This window comes from Canis lupus, chromosome 26, assembly GCF_003254725.2.
Source record: "Canis lupus dingo isolate Sandy chromosome 26, ASM325472v2, whole genome shotgun sequence".
Classification (NCBI taxonomy): Eukaryota; Metazoa; Chordata; class Mammalia; order Carnivora; family Canidae; genus Canis; species Canis lupus.
Window position 1 is genome coordinate 18,578,029 of NC_064268.1, and position 15,546 is coordinate 18,593,574.

A 15,546-nucleotide genomic window follows, 5' to 3' on the forward strand; every position below is an offset into this window, starting at 1 on the left:
AACTCCTGGGGAGCCTTAAAAGCATACCAGCGCCCACACTCCACCTCCAGGACGTCAGATTTAATGGGGGCATCGGGGTTAAACCGGGTTCCCAGATGACTCTGACGCACAGCTAGCTAAGGGCCATAGTGCTTGGTGGCGAGGTGGCCAGATAAATGGATTGGGGCATATCCTGTGTTGGTTTATCTTCTTTGTGTGAGGGCTGAAGGCCCTGGGGAGCCTCTGATGCGTGGTCAGTCGGAACCTTTGGTGTGTCCTGTAAGAAGGAAGCCAGGAAGAAGCATGGGCTTTGGCTTGAGTCCGTTTAAATAATTTGCCCCTTAGAGGGTTGTCAATGAGAAGGAACAGATTACCCATGTAAGGGGTTGGTATAGGGCATGGATGCCAGATACACTGGTAACTTCTGTGTCCCCATCTCCCTGGGGGAGGGGAAGTTTTACTCAGGGGTGCTCAGACCTAGCTTTAGGCTCATTGAGGAGTACGCAATGCCCTCGTGTGGTGAAAACTAGATTTGTCTGGGCAAAGGGGGGAGGCGGTCTTGACTATAAGTCCAAAAAAATTCATTTCTTTGAGCTGCACAACCACCTATTTTGAGGTTTGGGCTGTTCTGGTAACATTGCCCAAGTTGTTTGTGCGCGGCCTGTGATGTGTAGAATTCTGGTTCAACTCTCAGAGGATGCAAACTGGGACAGAAAGGTCTCATTTTTTAAATTACAAAGAAAAGCGGTGGGGAATTGCAGTGTTGCCACATATAATGAAGAAGGGAACAAGACCAGCTTAGCCTAGAGGGATTGTGAATTAAATAGTAGAATGCACCACACAGGACAATTTGACATGGCTCCTCCCGGCGGCCCTAATTTGAGATTCTTATAAAGGCCTTGCTCTGTGGCCCTCTCCACAGGCTGTGGAGGGAATGGCCTTTGAAGTTCTGTGCCCTTCTTCAGGACTCAGAGGTCTTCTTGTTTTTTTTTTTTTTTTTTTCTTCTTTTCTGTTTTTAAACAAAAGAGAAGAGATAGCTAGCCCATGCCTGAACGAAAAAACCACCATTGGAAAAAACAACTATTCTACTTTTGAAAAGTTGAAAATTTGAGATGGTTAGCTGGTACTTTATTTATAAAAGATTTTATTTATTCATAAGACATAGGCAGAGGAAGAAACAGGCTCCCTGCAGGGAGCCCAATGTGGGACTCAATCTCAGGACCATGACCTGAGCCATCCAGATGCCCTGGTTAGCTGGTACTTTAAGTTCATGTTTTTGCTAGAAAATTGGGCCTCCTTTAGTGGGATTTTGGCTGATGCAGGACTGTGGGTACCTCGGAATGAAAGACACAACCTTAGGGGTGGGTGCAGAAGAGGGTCAGAAGGGATGGCAGGCAGGATGTTATTCATGCTGGGGGGGATGGAGATTTTTTTAAGCCTCAGGTCGCTGTACATGCGACAGTTCTCAATGAACTACTTGACTATCACACCTGCGTGCAGCAGGACAGAGAATGGACAAAAGCAGTGTCTTCCCTGTGACCTGGCTCCTCCACCACCCAGAACCATGTTGGAGGCCATCAGAAGTCACAGGCAGGAACCTAAAGCCAAACGTTGGGTCTAGAAATCTCCATTTTCAATTCATCCTCCAGGTGTTGTTTTTAAAATCATACTCTTACAGCCTTTAATGTATGAAATCTGAATTCTGTCAGTGATACATATAACCTAAGAAGTTGATCTAGGTGTATGTATGTATGTATATACACATACACACACCTTGGGTCAAAGTTGTGGCTAAATTCACTTTTAAATTCAAGGTTCCAAGCTGCTGGGTCAGTTCTCTGAAACTTGGACAGCCTTTTCTCCCGATGAGAGAACAAGGACCTGTGCTAATTCCATCACAGTATTAATCACATTAGATTTTAATTACGTTTGTCACTCTCCCACTAGATTGGGGGCCCCTTGAGAACAGATGGGCATGTTCACTTTGCTGCAAAATAGGTATTACTCAGTTTGTTAAATGAGTAAAATACGTTTCTATTCAAATTGTATCCACAATTATTAGCCTCCAAAAATATTCTTTAATCTGACTTAAAATCCTCAGATACAAAGAAACATACCCAAGTTTTTGATGTAGCTTGTGCTAAATCATTTTTAAAATTTGTAGCTGAGGGGCAACTGGGTAGCTCAGTCAGTTGTGTCTGCCTACAGCTCGGGTGATCTTGGCATCCTGGATCAAGCCCCACATTGGGCTCCCTGCTCAGCAGTCTGCTTCTTTCCTCCCACCCCTGCTCCTGCTTTCTCTCTCTCCCCATACTGAGGCATTTTATTATAAAAAATTGGTGCCTCTATACATAAACTCCTAAGAACTTAAAATTCACCATATATTCATTTCTTTCGTTTCACCTTTTAGAAAATCTTCAGCTTCATTCATTCTGGCTGCTATCTACAGAGATCCCCCCATCTGGGTGATTTTAAAAGCGTCATGCATAGATGGGCAGCTCTTCTTTCACCTTTAGTGGCTTATGCCTGTGTTAATGCTTCTTCCCGTTTAGTCATTTTGGGTTCTAAGTCACCTCTGTAGTAGCCACCATTGAAGGCAGATTTTGGTAGACTCTGAAAAGCTTGTTTTGTCTGAGGCTCCACATGCTTCATGGCTTGTAGAAGATGTAAGGACCTGCAAATCCCACAGCACCAGAGGGCAGTCCAACCACTACCACGGTACTAGCCATGGCTCTGGCTTGGCATCCCAGCCTGGAGGCTGCAGCCACCAGCTCCACACCTCTAAGGCAAAGTGACAAGGCCACCACCTGGCAGACAGGTGCCGCCCAGACATAGGTTCTCCCTCCTCACCCCACCCTCCAGTTGCTCTGTATTTGGTCTGCAGCTTTAGGGGATTGTCAAAGCCAGTTTTTCTCAGCTTTCGGCATTTCACAAGCCAGTGAAATTATAAAAAGAATCTCCTGGACTCATGTTGATTTGTCAATTTACAAACCGCAAAGCATAATGAAAAGAAATGGCTCTTTCCTTTCACCTTCGCCGTTTCATAAAATGTGACACCCATCTAGCCATCTGTCCATGGTCTTTCCTGTCCAGTTTGCTCAGAAAGGTGCAGAGGTCATCACGGGTTAGTACCTGGGAGCCCCAAGGGGCCCTGGGCAGGACCCTGGGTTGAGCGAGGGATCCAAGAGACAAGGCTTATCAGAGAAAAACATGATCTTACATTCCTTTATTATATATATTATATATGTAAATGTTTTATGTACAATAATTGGTTCTATCAAATAATCATACCAAGGCCTTCTACTGGTAATCTTCCTCAAGATAGATTCAGGTGAGATTAGGTATTTGCGCACTTTGTGGATTAACCACACTTGAGACTTCGTGATTGATTTCAGTTTTGAGGCCATGCACACAATTCAAAATATACACAAACTGGATTAAGGCGATAAAGTGGGCTGAAAGAAAGCACAGGACTTGGAACGAATAAACTGTATTTTGCTTGCATTGGAGCCACCATGTGACCAGCAAATGCTTTGTGCGTCTCAGAGCTGTTTTACTGTAGTGTGAGGGGCTTCTGAATGCCTACAGTGACCGCGTGGCGGGTGTCAGACACTGCTGGACACTTCATTGAGCACTCATTTCTTCTCTGCCTCTTCTTTCTTAGGTTCTTGTTTCAGTTTGTAATCAGCCAGGGCAGCCTTGATTGCATCTTCGGCCAGCACTGGAAGGAGCACAAGGAAAGACAGCCTAAGTGTGTAGACTGTACATAGAAGGTCTGGGAACGCATCTTTAAAAGCTGGAGGGCAGCGGTGCTGGGCAGGGCTGGAGGCCAGGGGCAAGCCAGGAGAGCCAGCCATCTGTTTCCTAAGCCTGATTACTCTTGCCTGGTGGCTTCGGAGAAAGGCTGGTGTTTAAAATACCTGGGATTCAAGACTGGTCCCTCAGTCTCCTGGAATCCCCCTCTGTCCTATCACACTGGGGCGTTCTTTCCTTGCTGGGATAGTGTGGGACTTAATAAAGCCTCTGACGTATCGGAGGGCCACCAGAGATGTTAGTTCTCATCTGCTCACATGAAGTCAGGACTAAGTGTAGTGGATGCTGGTGAGTGAGCTGGCGTAACTTAGGCCATGCCCCCGTTGATAGGAGGCATCTGCCATATAACAACTCTCTAGTGATCCCAAGTTTGAAAACGTTGGCTTTGGAGTCAATATTAAAAATGAGGCTTTGTGGGCGGGGGGGGGGGGGGGGTCAGAAATTAAGAATGTTGGAATGACAAGAGAGAGCAAGCAAGTGGCAGAGAGCAGTAGCTGACAGTTGCAGTACCCAAGAAGGCCAAATGAAATAGCTGGGGGTTTTCTGAAAATGTTTACAAGCTATGCCTTGGCTCCTGGGTGCTTCAAATTCCAGCTCAGGTGGAAAGAACTCGTCTCAGACTTCCTGACGACTGTTTTAGCATGTCCCTGCCCCAGCACTCAGTTCCCCTATGAGTCTTATGCTGGCAAGAGGCCTGGCTCAATGCTGGTTTTTGACTAATTTGGTCAGTAAACCTCCATGAGTAAGTAAGGCTACTGTTTCTCATTCCCTCCTTCCCCTAGAAGGTTGAGAGAAGATGAGAAAGCTTTAGATTTAAGACAGAGACTGAACTGCAAAGCCAAGTGTAAGTCTTTAGGCATCTGGGCTTTCTCTCAGAACAGTGTACAGGGGGCTGTTGCACAACTGGGCTTAGTCATCCCGTACACACAGATGCAGACCGGACACAGTAACATGTTACATGTTACACGCACCAGACAGGATTATGGCAGAAGCTGAATTTTCTCCTTCATTGGTCCTAATTTGATTCCAATGGGGTGGGAATAGCACAGATTCTGGAATCAAAGACTGGGGCTTAGGGCCTCGCTTTCCCACTTAAAAGCCATGTAACTGAGGCACTTTAAGCTAAGCCCTGCTTCCCTGTCTGTAAGAAGGAAGGGTAATGACACTATCTGTGGACTAGAGAACGTTTCTGAGTCTTAGAAGTGATGCCATAAGCATGGCATGATGCCCAGCACACACTCCTTCCTGTAAGACTCTCTTGAGATGGCTGTGAGACCTGGGGACTTAAACCATTCCAAAAATTATGAACTCCACAACCAAAACGGGCTCGCCATTACTTTGTCACAAATGCCAGCTGATGCCATGACAAAATTACTCCCAACTGTGCAAGCTCGTCGGCATTTTGGAGCAGAGACTTACTGGAGCAGTGCAGTTTCACGGGGGGAAGGCAGAGCTCCTTGGCAATGTCCGTGTTCTTGATGGTCAAGGCTTCCTCCACCTGAGATGCGTATGTGAGAGTTAACAGTTTTAGCACTGCTCTAGCTTGAGGAACAAGCAATAAAAATGGAAGGCCAGGGGATTCCTGGGTGGTGCAGCGGTTTAGCGCCTGCCTTTGGCCCAGGGCGCGATCCTGGAGACCCGGGATTGAATCCCACGTCAGGCTCCCGGTGCATGGAGCCTGCTTCTCCCCCTGCCTATGTCTCTGCCTCTCTCTCTCTCTCTCTGTGACTATCATAAATAAATAAAAATTAAAAAAAAATAAAAAAAAAGAATAAAAAAAAGGAAGGCCAAAGAGGCCATCAGGACAGGGTGGTGGGGGAGGATTTCCATTTACCAACCCCGAAGGATACTCACTGTGCATCAAGGCTACAGCCAGGACTCTCCAGTATGGAATATACACACCCTACTGCTTGGCTGGGGTAAGCAGGGCCGGCAAAGACCCTTTTCTACAAGCCAGCCAGTGAGACATCTCTTAGAAGTCTGCTTGAGGCCAGTGATAGGAGTCTTTTTGTTTTAGCGCAGTGATTTCCTATTCTGGTTTTGTGAGTATCAGCTTCACTGATGTCTTATACCAAATGTTTAAAATAAATCCCTTCAACTAGAAGTTTGAATGGTGTTAGGGGGCTCTGAGAGATGGCAAATAGGCCAGTGGCACTCCAGCACTTGGCAGTGGCACAGACCAGTCTTGTGATCATCTTCTACCTAAGACAATCTATGCCTTCAAAACAGACTGAAAAGGATGCTTGAGTTTGCTTGAGTGCCCAAGGGCATGAGGCAGGCCCATGGGGAATGGAGCCCTGCTGCCTTAAGGAAAGCCAGATTTGCCCACCTGCTCCCCAGTTTCTCAGTTCTGCTGACTTCAAGGATAATTCTGCTTTACGTTCTGTTCCTGGTAACTCAAGATAGGAGGACCTCAAGGTCAAAGAAAGGCTCTCTTCCTTCACTTTCTGATTACAATTCAAAGGCCAGATCCTGGGAGCAAAGGTGCCTTGTCTCACTTGCCCTTTCCCTGAGGACAGTTCTTAACAAATCACTTCAAAGCCACCTCCTCCAGAACAGGTCAGGTCTATGCTTGCCAAAGGAGCTTGCCAGCCAGAAGGCCCTGAGCCACAGGAAGCAGGCAGCACATGACCTGGCATACTGCATTGCAGTAGAGCTGCCCAGCTCCCCAAGCACACACCTCCATGACTCAGCTCCCTGAACTTGTCCCTCGGGGCTGCAAAGATAAGCAGCCCTATAGTTTGGCTTTTCTGAGAGGTTTTAATGACTGGATTTTAGAAGCTCTAGCTCTTCAGTGGGTTTGGGACCTTCTACCTCTGCAGCTGCTGGGAAAGAGGCTTTGGCAGAGAAAACAAAAAAGGCATTCCAGTCTCTCTCATTTCCATCGTCAGAGGGCCTGCTGACCAAACACCTGATTTGATCACTTTGCCCCTAATCTTTGCAGTTTTTAATTCTTTAATCTCTCTTTTAGCACAGGCTTGTCCATTATTTCATGAATCATTATAAGCCACCTGCAATCCTTCCTGAAACATGATAGAAGGTAATGAATAAGAATACCAACGACAATACAACCTCTCTCACCTTTAGACTCCTAAGAAATAATAATCAACAACCTCGGAGAAAGCCACAGATTTCTTTATAGTTTGTTGTTGTTGTTAGAGGTGGAAGTGAAGATTTTTTTCTATTTAACTAAAAACAAAACAAAACAGGTGTGCCTGGGTGGTTTAGTCAGTTAAATGTCTGACTCTTGATTTTGGCTCAAGTCATGATCTAAGGGTTATGAGACTGAGGCCTGCCTCAGTCTCTGTGCTGGGTGTGGAGCCTGCTTAATACCCTCTCTCTTCCTCTGCCCCTCTCAAAAGTAAACAAAATACCACCAAAACCCCCAAACAAATGATCAACAAACCCCCCTCAAAACAAAACACACAACAAAATTATCCATAATCCCCAAAGGGAGAATTTAATCAAAGCCGAAGTAGGAGAAATTAAAAAAAAAAACTTAGAATATTTTATAAACAAAAACAAAAACCTGCCGCCCCCCCATAACTAGACCCTCCCTTAACTCAGAGGCAGGTTTGTTGAGAATATGATTTAATTCTGTCCATCTACAAGCAACCTTACCGTCTTGCCTTTTACCCATTCAGTGGCTAAAGAGCTGGAGGCAATTGCAGACCCACAGCCAAATGTTTTAAACCTGGCATCCACAATCTTCCCCTTTTCATCCACTTGAATCTAGAAAAAAGACAGGTGTTAAGCAGTGGTTCCTGATGCCACCTCATAGATCCTGCATTTACGGGGGTTCACTGGGGGCTCTCCTCAAGGGCTTTGGTCTTGCTTTCCACACCTTAAGTTTTAACATTAATTACTGAATTTGCTTTGTCAAAAGGGCTCAGTGATGAAGAATCAAATGTAGGAACGATCACCAAAATGATACAGGCCTAATCTGGTAAAGATAAGACAAAAAATATGCCCCTACCCATTTTTTTGTTTTGCAACCCTAGTCTGCTTTTTGGCTATGAAGTTCTGCTCCTGGCTACTCATTCCGTCTGCATCTTTACACACTGGGGGGAGTCTGCAATAACCGTCTCTGGTGAGTGCTTTTTAGTCTGGCATGAAATGACATCTAGTGGTTCCCTCCTGCCTTCTGTTTTCCAAGGCAGGCATGAAGACCTCCAGCAAGCTGTCCCCTCACCATGATGAAGATGTGGACAAAGGTACAGGTTTACTCAAAGTGCCAGTTACTATCTTTGTGTTGTTTCCACTTTGGGGGGGGGGAGCTTGATATGTGGTATTTCCTGTCTCACTGGGGACTGCTAACTGAATGGTTGTGGTTTTCCTTTCACCAGTAAAATTCACAAAACTTTCTTCTTAGCTGGAGTTGGAATTTAAACTGATAGAGTAGAAAAGTGACACCTAAAGGGTCAGCACAGTGTGCGGGAAAGGAGAACTAAGATTTAGTCCCTACCCTAATAATCAGTAACATTGACCCATCCCACCATCTCACAGGAATCCAGACAGAGACCAAATGGAGAGCTGTGCTTGCAAATGCTTTGTCAACAGCGAAGCACTGTGTGAGCAAAGGGATTGCTGTCATTACCACTAAGGATGAAAACCAGCGGTACCTGCAATTTCATTACGTCACCACATGCTGGAGCCCCCACCAATCCAGTTCCAACATTTTTTGATGTCTTGTCAAGGGACCCCACGTTTCTAGGATTTTCATAATGATCAACAACCTGCAACGAGAAGGTTAAGAGAAATGCACCATCCCTCTTTTTTTTGTTACGGGTCTCCCCAACTTGATGTTAAGTCAGCAGGCTGAACCTGTCAGGCTGTCCCTAAATAGCAAATGTCACCTGGGGAGGAAGGCTTACGCTCCTGTCAATGAGACTTTATGAACCAATCTTTTTCGTACCTCTTCTCCAGTTACCTTCAGAGATAAGGAGTTCCTGGAGAAAAAAATCGGCAAAAATCATGCCTTAACTCCATAGGGTTTTTAGTCACAAATAATTACCTGATCTTCACCGCCTAAGTCACCAGATTTGGGATCCAAAAAATAAGTACGGTCCAGCAATCAAAGGGCTTCCCAGAAGCCTCGAGGAGAACGTCACACGAGGAGCAGTGCTACGGGAGGTGTCTTTTTGTTACGCTACAACGAGACCCGTCCTCCTGCCAGCTTCAGGGCCGGGCCATCCGTCGGGGGGAGCAGCGCGCCCTGCAGGCTGCGAGGCTCGCAGCGCCCGGGCGTGGAGCGCGTGTACCGTCAACAGAACACACCCCCCGGTAGGGGAGGGGCGGGGTCCCGCCGAAGCCGCGACCCGCACAGCTGACCCGCACCGCACGCGAAAGGCTTTAAGGGAGCCTCGGAGCTTGTGTCCCAGCGGCCCTAAGTGACCCCATCTTCCCGTCTCTTTTCCCATCTGACCACGGATTTCGACTCCAAGCGCGAGGACCTGTAGGACAGGACCCCGTCCGGACTGTCGGCCTCACGCGGATTCACCGCGTTCCTTAGTCGTTTCCCGAGCGGGGACGTTTCAGGTCTAGGGGACTCGACGGCCTCGGAAGGCCAGGGCTGCGAACTACGCACCTACCTCCACTCCCCGACGCCCCCCGCCAGAAAAAAATAAAAAAAAAAAGAATTTAGAACCTTATGCCTGCTGATTATGTATGCTACGAACTCCTCCACCAGTTACTGCACCCTAAGTGATTTCCACCGGGCGGGCTCCGTGCCGAGGCCGAACGTTCCCGTTGAGGGGGCTGCTGCCTGAGTCCCCATTTTACCGACGGGGAAAACAGGCCCGACGCAGGGCACGGACTTGCCCGAGGCCATCCGGGTAGCGGCGGCCCCCGCTGAAGCCGCAGCCCGCGCCGGGGGGCGTCGGTGGCGGGTCCCAGAGGGTCGCCCTCCCCAGGGCGCCGCCCGCCGGCCGCGGCGCGGGCAGTCACAGCGCGGCGAGGGAAGCCTCGTCCGGTCCGAGTCTCGCGAGAGGGAGGCCCGTAGCCCGGCCGCAGGAGGAGGCCCCCGCGGCCGCGCCTCCTCAGGCCGGGCCTCCGCGGAGCGCCGGCGTCCGCGGGCCCCCTCGGCGGTCCTCGCCCTCCCGCCCCACTGCCATCGCGGGCCTCGCGCATCCCGTCAGCCGTCCCTACCTTCTTGTGGTAGAGCCGGGCGGGAGCCGACAGTTCCCGGGCAGGCAGGCGCGGGCTCCGGAGCAGCAAGGCCGACGCCGCCCGCCTCAGACGGCCAGCTCCAGCCGCCGCCATCTTCCGGGCTTGCGCCTGCGCAGGCCGAGTGCGAGGCGGAGGGGGGGAGCGCGCCCGCGAGTCGGCTCCGGCTTGGAGCGCGCGCCCGTTACGTCACCGCGACTTCGCGCCTGCGTCCTCGCGCTCGGTGCACGTGTCCGCCTCTGGCCGCGTCTGGACCACGCCCCCGGGGTGGGCGGGACGCCGAACTAAAAGCCTGAAGCTGGAGGGCTCGCGAGTGCGGCCTTGTCGACCCGGCGTGGGGCGGCGGTGTCCGCCGGCGGGCGTGGGGGTCCAGGTCTGTGTTCGCGGAGCCCTGTCGCCAGCGTCCGGCGCGGCGGATCAGCCAGTCTACTTTGAACCTCATGTGCAGCTTGGGAAGTTGAGGGTCAGACCGGTTTAGTAACTTGTCCAAGGTTGCCCAGACAGACTCCGTTGGGATTCAAAGAAGGGCAATCCTGGGTTAAAAATCCTGATTCTGCACCTTCTCCACTGCGTGGCCCTAGGCTTATGACATCATCTCTTCAAGCTTCGATCCCCGCTTTTGTACTAATTCAAGGACAATTCATGCATTGAGCAAGTACGACTTGAGTACCTACCTACCTACCGTGTGTCAAGGCGCTGTACTAGGCTTCGGGCATGCAAGAAAAAGAAAAACACATGAGTTCCCGACATAATGAACCTCACTAACGAGGGAGAAATGCAACGAGCAAACAGTATTTTCCTACCTCAAAAATGGAGCTTAATTGAGGAAACGAGCACGCCATACCCTGATTGTATATGTATATGCCTGCATCTATTTCTCTTCTCATAAGGCAGCAAACTGACCTACTTAGGTGACAATGCCTGGAAATGAAGGGTTTCCAAAGAAACGCTTAGTCATGAAATTTATTAATACCGGTTTGCAGAATAGGATCCTATAAGACCAGAAACCTCACACGTGTATTTAATGCTTACTTAGGCACCAGGTATTACGTAAAGGGGAGGAATCTCTTTGGGAAACGGGTTTTCTCGTGAGGGGTGTGATCGATCCTTCCCTGAAGACTTGGAGGCTTTTTTCCTCGTTTGAGGCTCAGATGCTGGGGACGCTGAACCAAGCTCCGGGTCGGGTTAGGCGGGAAGACGGGCGTTTATGCCAAGATTCCTTTTGACCTTCTCAAGATGGCGCCAAACCGTTGACTTCAATCATCGCCCCGCGACTTCCTCTACGGCCCCCACTTCCGGTGCAAAGACCCAACTTCTGCCCGAAGTTGCAACGGAACACATGCCGTGTTGGGGAGCTTTTTCTCTGCGAGCACCTTTACACCCATGTGAAAGCAACACGAAATTCCATGCATTCCGAGGTTTTCCCGTCACTCGAGGTTCACGGTTTCCCTTTCGGTGGCCGGGAGAGCGGAATTTTGGTCAGGCGCCCGCCGCGGGCAGCCTCTACTTCAGCGGGTCTTCGGCGGCCGCGAGAAGACCCGGGAGTCACTGGAAGCGCAAGATGGCGACGGCGGCCGCAGCTTCGGCTTCCGAAGCGGAGCCTGAGCCGAAGGCCGGGCCCACGGCGGAGGGCGAGGAGGACGGCGTTAAGACGGCTAGGACGAGGAGGAAGGTTTTACCGCGGGCCGTGGCCGCTGCGGCATACAAGGCCGTGGGGCCGGGGTGGGACCAGCAGGAGGAGGGCGTGAGTGAGAGCGATGGGGACGAGGAGTACGCCATGGCTTCCTCGGCGGAGAGCTCCCCCGGGGAGTACGAATGGGAGTACGACGAGGAGGAGGAGAAGAACCAGCTGGAGATCGAGCGGCTGGAGGAGCAGGTGCGTCCGGGGCCGGGCGGCGGCCGGCTCCTTCCCTCCGGTTCCCAGGCCCCCGCCCTACCCCTCGGTCGGTCCCCGGCGGGAATAAAGCCGCTCTTAATCACCGCGGCTCCCGTCCTTTGAGCCCTTAGTGCTTGCCGCGTGCCCTGCAAGCATTGTCTCGCTGAGCCCGGGGGAGGAAGTGGAGTATGCCCCTTCTCGCGGGAGGAGGTTGAGGCTCGCCGTGGAGGGAGGTCTCTGGCCGAAGAGGCGGGCCGGGCCTTGACCTTTGAGGCGACTCCAGAGCTGCCGCTCGTCTCCGCGCCGTCGAGCCGTGGTCAGCAGCCGCAGTGAAGTTGTATTCGTGAGGGCGTGGCTTGTTCCGTTTCTTTTCTGTAGCAGTGCCCACGACGATGACCACGATAACGGAAATGGGACGGGAGGGATTTCAGCTTCTGGGGGCTAAGGTCCCGGTCGTAGCTCTTCTGTGCTCGTGTGAGTGCAGGCACATTTCTTAAGTTCTCTGAGCCTCCGCTTTCCCCTGTGGTCTCCTTGGGGAAATCAAGGCCCGGAGAGGAGGGAAGCCCTGCCTGGAGACCCCAGTAACGGGGGGCAGAACCGGGCGGGCCTCAAACCTGGGTCTGCCGGCCCTGGGCATGCCCGCTCCCCCCGTCAATGGGGAGCATTTCTCCATCATGTGGTTGTCCTAACAGCAATGAATAGCCCAGTGCCCGGCACCTTGGTGACATGGTGTCTGATTGGTAACTCCTGTCTAATCCGAGGTCCCAGCAGGAAATAGGCGATACATTAAGATTAGGGTAGTTCGAGAGAAGGTTAATATAGGGACTGTTGTGTGTATTAGAGTGTGGGCAGACAAATCAGGAGTGGAGGTGCAGTACCTCAGGGCTAGTGACAGCAGGACTTTGTGTCCACCTTTCGACCTGAAGAGTTTAGGGGAGAAAACTGACCAGTTTTCCGAATAAGTTGTATGGAGAGGGCACCTGAGAGCAGGTGAGACCTTTAGTCAGGGAAGTCCCAGCTTCTCATCGGGGTTTGGGGTTGGGGAAAGGAATGCCGTGACCTCTCTTCCTCTCCCAACATCTGTTGGTGCCTTTTGCTGGGCAAACCCTGCTGGAGGCAAGAGAGCCGAGGCGCCACGGATGTGGTTCACACAGGAGGGCACAGGACAGGGAAGAGGGTGGGGAGTAGAATCCGAAGGGCAAACAAATCAAGCGCATTCTCGTCTCAGCAATGAGGAAACAGGCTCGGAATGGATGATGAAATTATTTGCTCAGTCACAAGGGGAATTGAATTGGTCGGGGTTTTCTGTGGACCAAGAGCCACACTGATATGAAATCACTTAGTGATGTGAAGTTGTTAACCTATGTTTCTCATTTAACCTTGCTGGGTATGAGATTCCATATAATGTCCTTTTTGGCAGTGATACTTGTGGTGTGAAATAGTGACGATATCTATTTTCTTTTTAAAGATTTTATTTATTCATGAGGGACACACACAGAGAGAGGCAGAGACAAAGGCAGAGGGGAAGCAGGCTCCCCCACCAGGAGCCCAGTGCAGGACACCATCTAGGGACGGCGCAGCGGGATCACACCCTGAGCCAAAGGCAGGCGCAGGTGTCCCCGATGATGATATCTATTGGCAGCACTTGTTTTATTTGTCATTATATTCGAATGTCAAAGGAACCCAGTTGGGGTAGGCAAGTGGTTACCTTTTCTACTTTTTATAAATAAGTACACCCGTGTTTGTTCAGTCTTTTATTCATTCAGAAAATGCAGTAATATAGGGTGCCAGGCTATGTCCCTGTCCTGATGAAAATTTGTGTCTCTGACTTCTAGCCTTGGGCTTTGCCACAAGCCATTAGCTCACTCTTCTGTGAGGCAGGGGAAATAGGATTAGCTGTTTGAGCGGAAGCGGAGGCTTGGAAGCAGAAAGATTAAGTCCTTGATGAGGATAACCAGCTAGCGAGAAAGGAGGATGAGTCAAAGCAGAGGGCTCCTGGCTCCTGGTGTCCTGCAGTCACCTGCCCTATCTCAGGCCACAGAACGTGGAATGGAGCCCAGACGGGGACCACACAGGATGAGATCTGCCAAGTGATGTGAATTGAAGAGCTTCTGGCTCTATCAAGCTCTTTGTCACGATGGGGTCTAGAGATTGATTTTTCCAGCTTTTCCAAACCTCCCTCACCCCTCATCCTGATCCCAGAGCCTATAGTTCCTGCTGTAACGGCTCTTATGGGGAAGCATAATGATGAAGAACTTCTAGACAGGCCTGCGAAAAACTCAACCTTGTCATATTTTGTGAATTCCAGTCCACATCCCTGAATGTATTTTGTGAAAGCTTGAAGTTAGTTGTGGTATCTGTCCATGTAACAAAAGCGAAGGTTTCCTGTTAGCTGTGTTTGTGTCCTGAAACTAAAAATGGCGCCTCATGGTCCCTTATTCCAGCTCTCTGAGTCTGTGATGTCCTAGATGGTTAAGACAAGGGTTGGGACAGTGCCTCCCTCACTGGACTGTTGGGGGGAGCTTCAGTGAACCGCCACTTAGGAAGCTCCTGGCAAATTTGACACAGTAGGTGCTGTGCCAAGACCTGCTCTGTTCTTTCCCTGCCCTTCCCATGATGGCAGTGGTTGTTCTATCTTTTGGACCGGGCCTTTGGTTATTTCTCTACCAATATTCCAGGCCCGGGTTGTGCTGTCAGGGGGTCAGGAAATCAACACATCATTTTATGCATTGGCCAAGCCATTCTTTCTTTAAAGATTTTACTTATTCATTCATGAGAGACACAGAGAGGGAGAGACATAGGCAGAGGAAGAAGCAGTCTCCCTGCAGGGAGCCTGATGCGGGAAGCAATCCCAGGACCCTGGGATCAAGGCTTGAGCCAAAGGCAGATAGATGCTCAACCACTGAGCCACCCAGGTACCCCTCCTTCTTTCTTTAAATAATCCTTTTTTAATGATGTTCTGGGACCAGAATAGACTAGTATGTGTGCTTATTTGTTGGTACTAAGCGAACTCTGTGGAAATGTCTTTTAAATGCATCTTCATATGCATTTAATAAGATACTTTCAGAACGCCTCTTCGTATATAGTGTCTTTATTATTTGGGCCTAAAAATCAGAAACTTAGACCAAAAGCCATCCTGGTGGCAGTTTCTCTACTTCATTGACTTTTATACCTTTTTTCCTGACCTATGTGTGGTATTCATGTAAGGGGCATTTGTGTAGACATTAATCCCGCTAACTAGCAAGGACTGTTCACCCTGCTTCATGCTCCAAAACCCATTCAGATCCAAGTAAGTTGAGAGCAGTGGGTGACAGGGAGAGCCTTTGCCTCTTCTTTAACAAGGAAAGTACATTTTGGGCAAACTTCACTTCTTTATGTTACTTGAGTGCACACTTGACAGTTGGTTTTGAAACGTGTGTCATGGCAGCCCACTTGAGAAGTGGGGGTTTATTCCGGCTCCTTCCTGGTACAAATACAGAAACTGAGAACTCGGGGAGATTACACTGCTGATGCCTGCCCTAGTCCAGTCCTTCTTCAACCCATCATGTAATCTTGGGATGGGCTCAGCTTATTTTATATATCATGAGCAGGAGAACATTGCTAACAGTCTTAAGATTTAAAAAAAAATTTATAGGTCAGACTCTTCTCTGTTATTGAGTCTTTATTGTCTTTTTTGCATGTAATTTGCATACAAAGCAGTTCACATCCGTAA

General features: G+C 49.7%; 2 protein-coding genes, 1 long non-coding RNA gene and 1 pseudogene across 4 annotated transcripts in view; 2 read left to right on the plus strand and 2 right to left on the minus strand.

Annotated features, from left to right (window-relative positions):
* Positions 1-1,136: 1,136 nt before the first annotated feature.
* LOC112676731 (mitochondrial import inner membrane translocase subunit TIM14-like) lies at positions 1,137-2,816 on the minus strand (annotated as a pseudogene).
* A 375-nt stretch (positions 2,817-3,191) lies between these two features.
* On the minus strand, positions 3,192-10,169 carry ISCU (iron-sulfur cluster assembly enzyme). The gene is made up of 5 exons (XM_025474319.3): positions 9,941-10,169; positions 8,416-8,529; positions 7,415-7,525; positions 5,213-5,291; positions 3,192-3,701 (listed from the first exon to the last, which is right to left on the minus strand). Exons 1-5 carry the CDS (start codon positions 10,052-10,054, stop codon positions 3,616-3,618), a joined length of 504 nt encoding a protein of 167 aa, XP_025330104.1. The 5' UTR covers positions 10,055-10,169; the 3' UTR covers positions 3,192-3,615.
* On the plus strand, positions 7,523-8,834 carry LOC125753758 (uncharacterized). The gene is made up of 2 exons (XR_007406261.1): positions 7,523-8,007; positions 8,300-8,834. It is a non-coding gene; the product is annotated as an uncharacterized LOC125753758 (long non-coding RNA).
* A 258-nt stretch (positions 10,170-10,427) lies between the features above and the next one.
* Positions 10,428-15,546, plus strand: part of SART3 (spliceosome associated factor 3, U4/U6 recycling protein) — a 37,947-nt gene continuing 32,828 nt past the window's right edge. The window contains exon 1 of one of the 2 annotated variants that reach the window (XM_025474312.3): positions 10,428-11,834. In XM_025474312.3, the coding sequence (XP_025330097.1) occupies positions 11,166-11,834 (669 nt within the window). In that variant the 5' untranslated portion in view covers positions 10,428-11,165. The remainder of the gene's footprint in view (positions 11,835-15,546) is intronic. The other variant, XM_025474313.3, reaches the window with a different exon arrangement.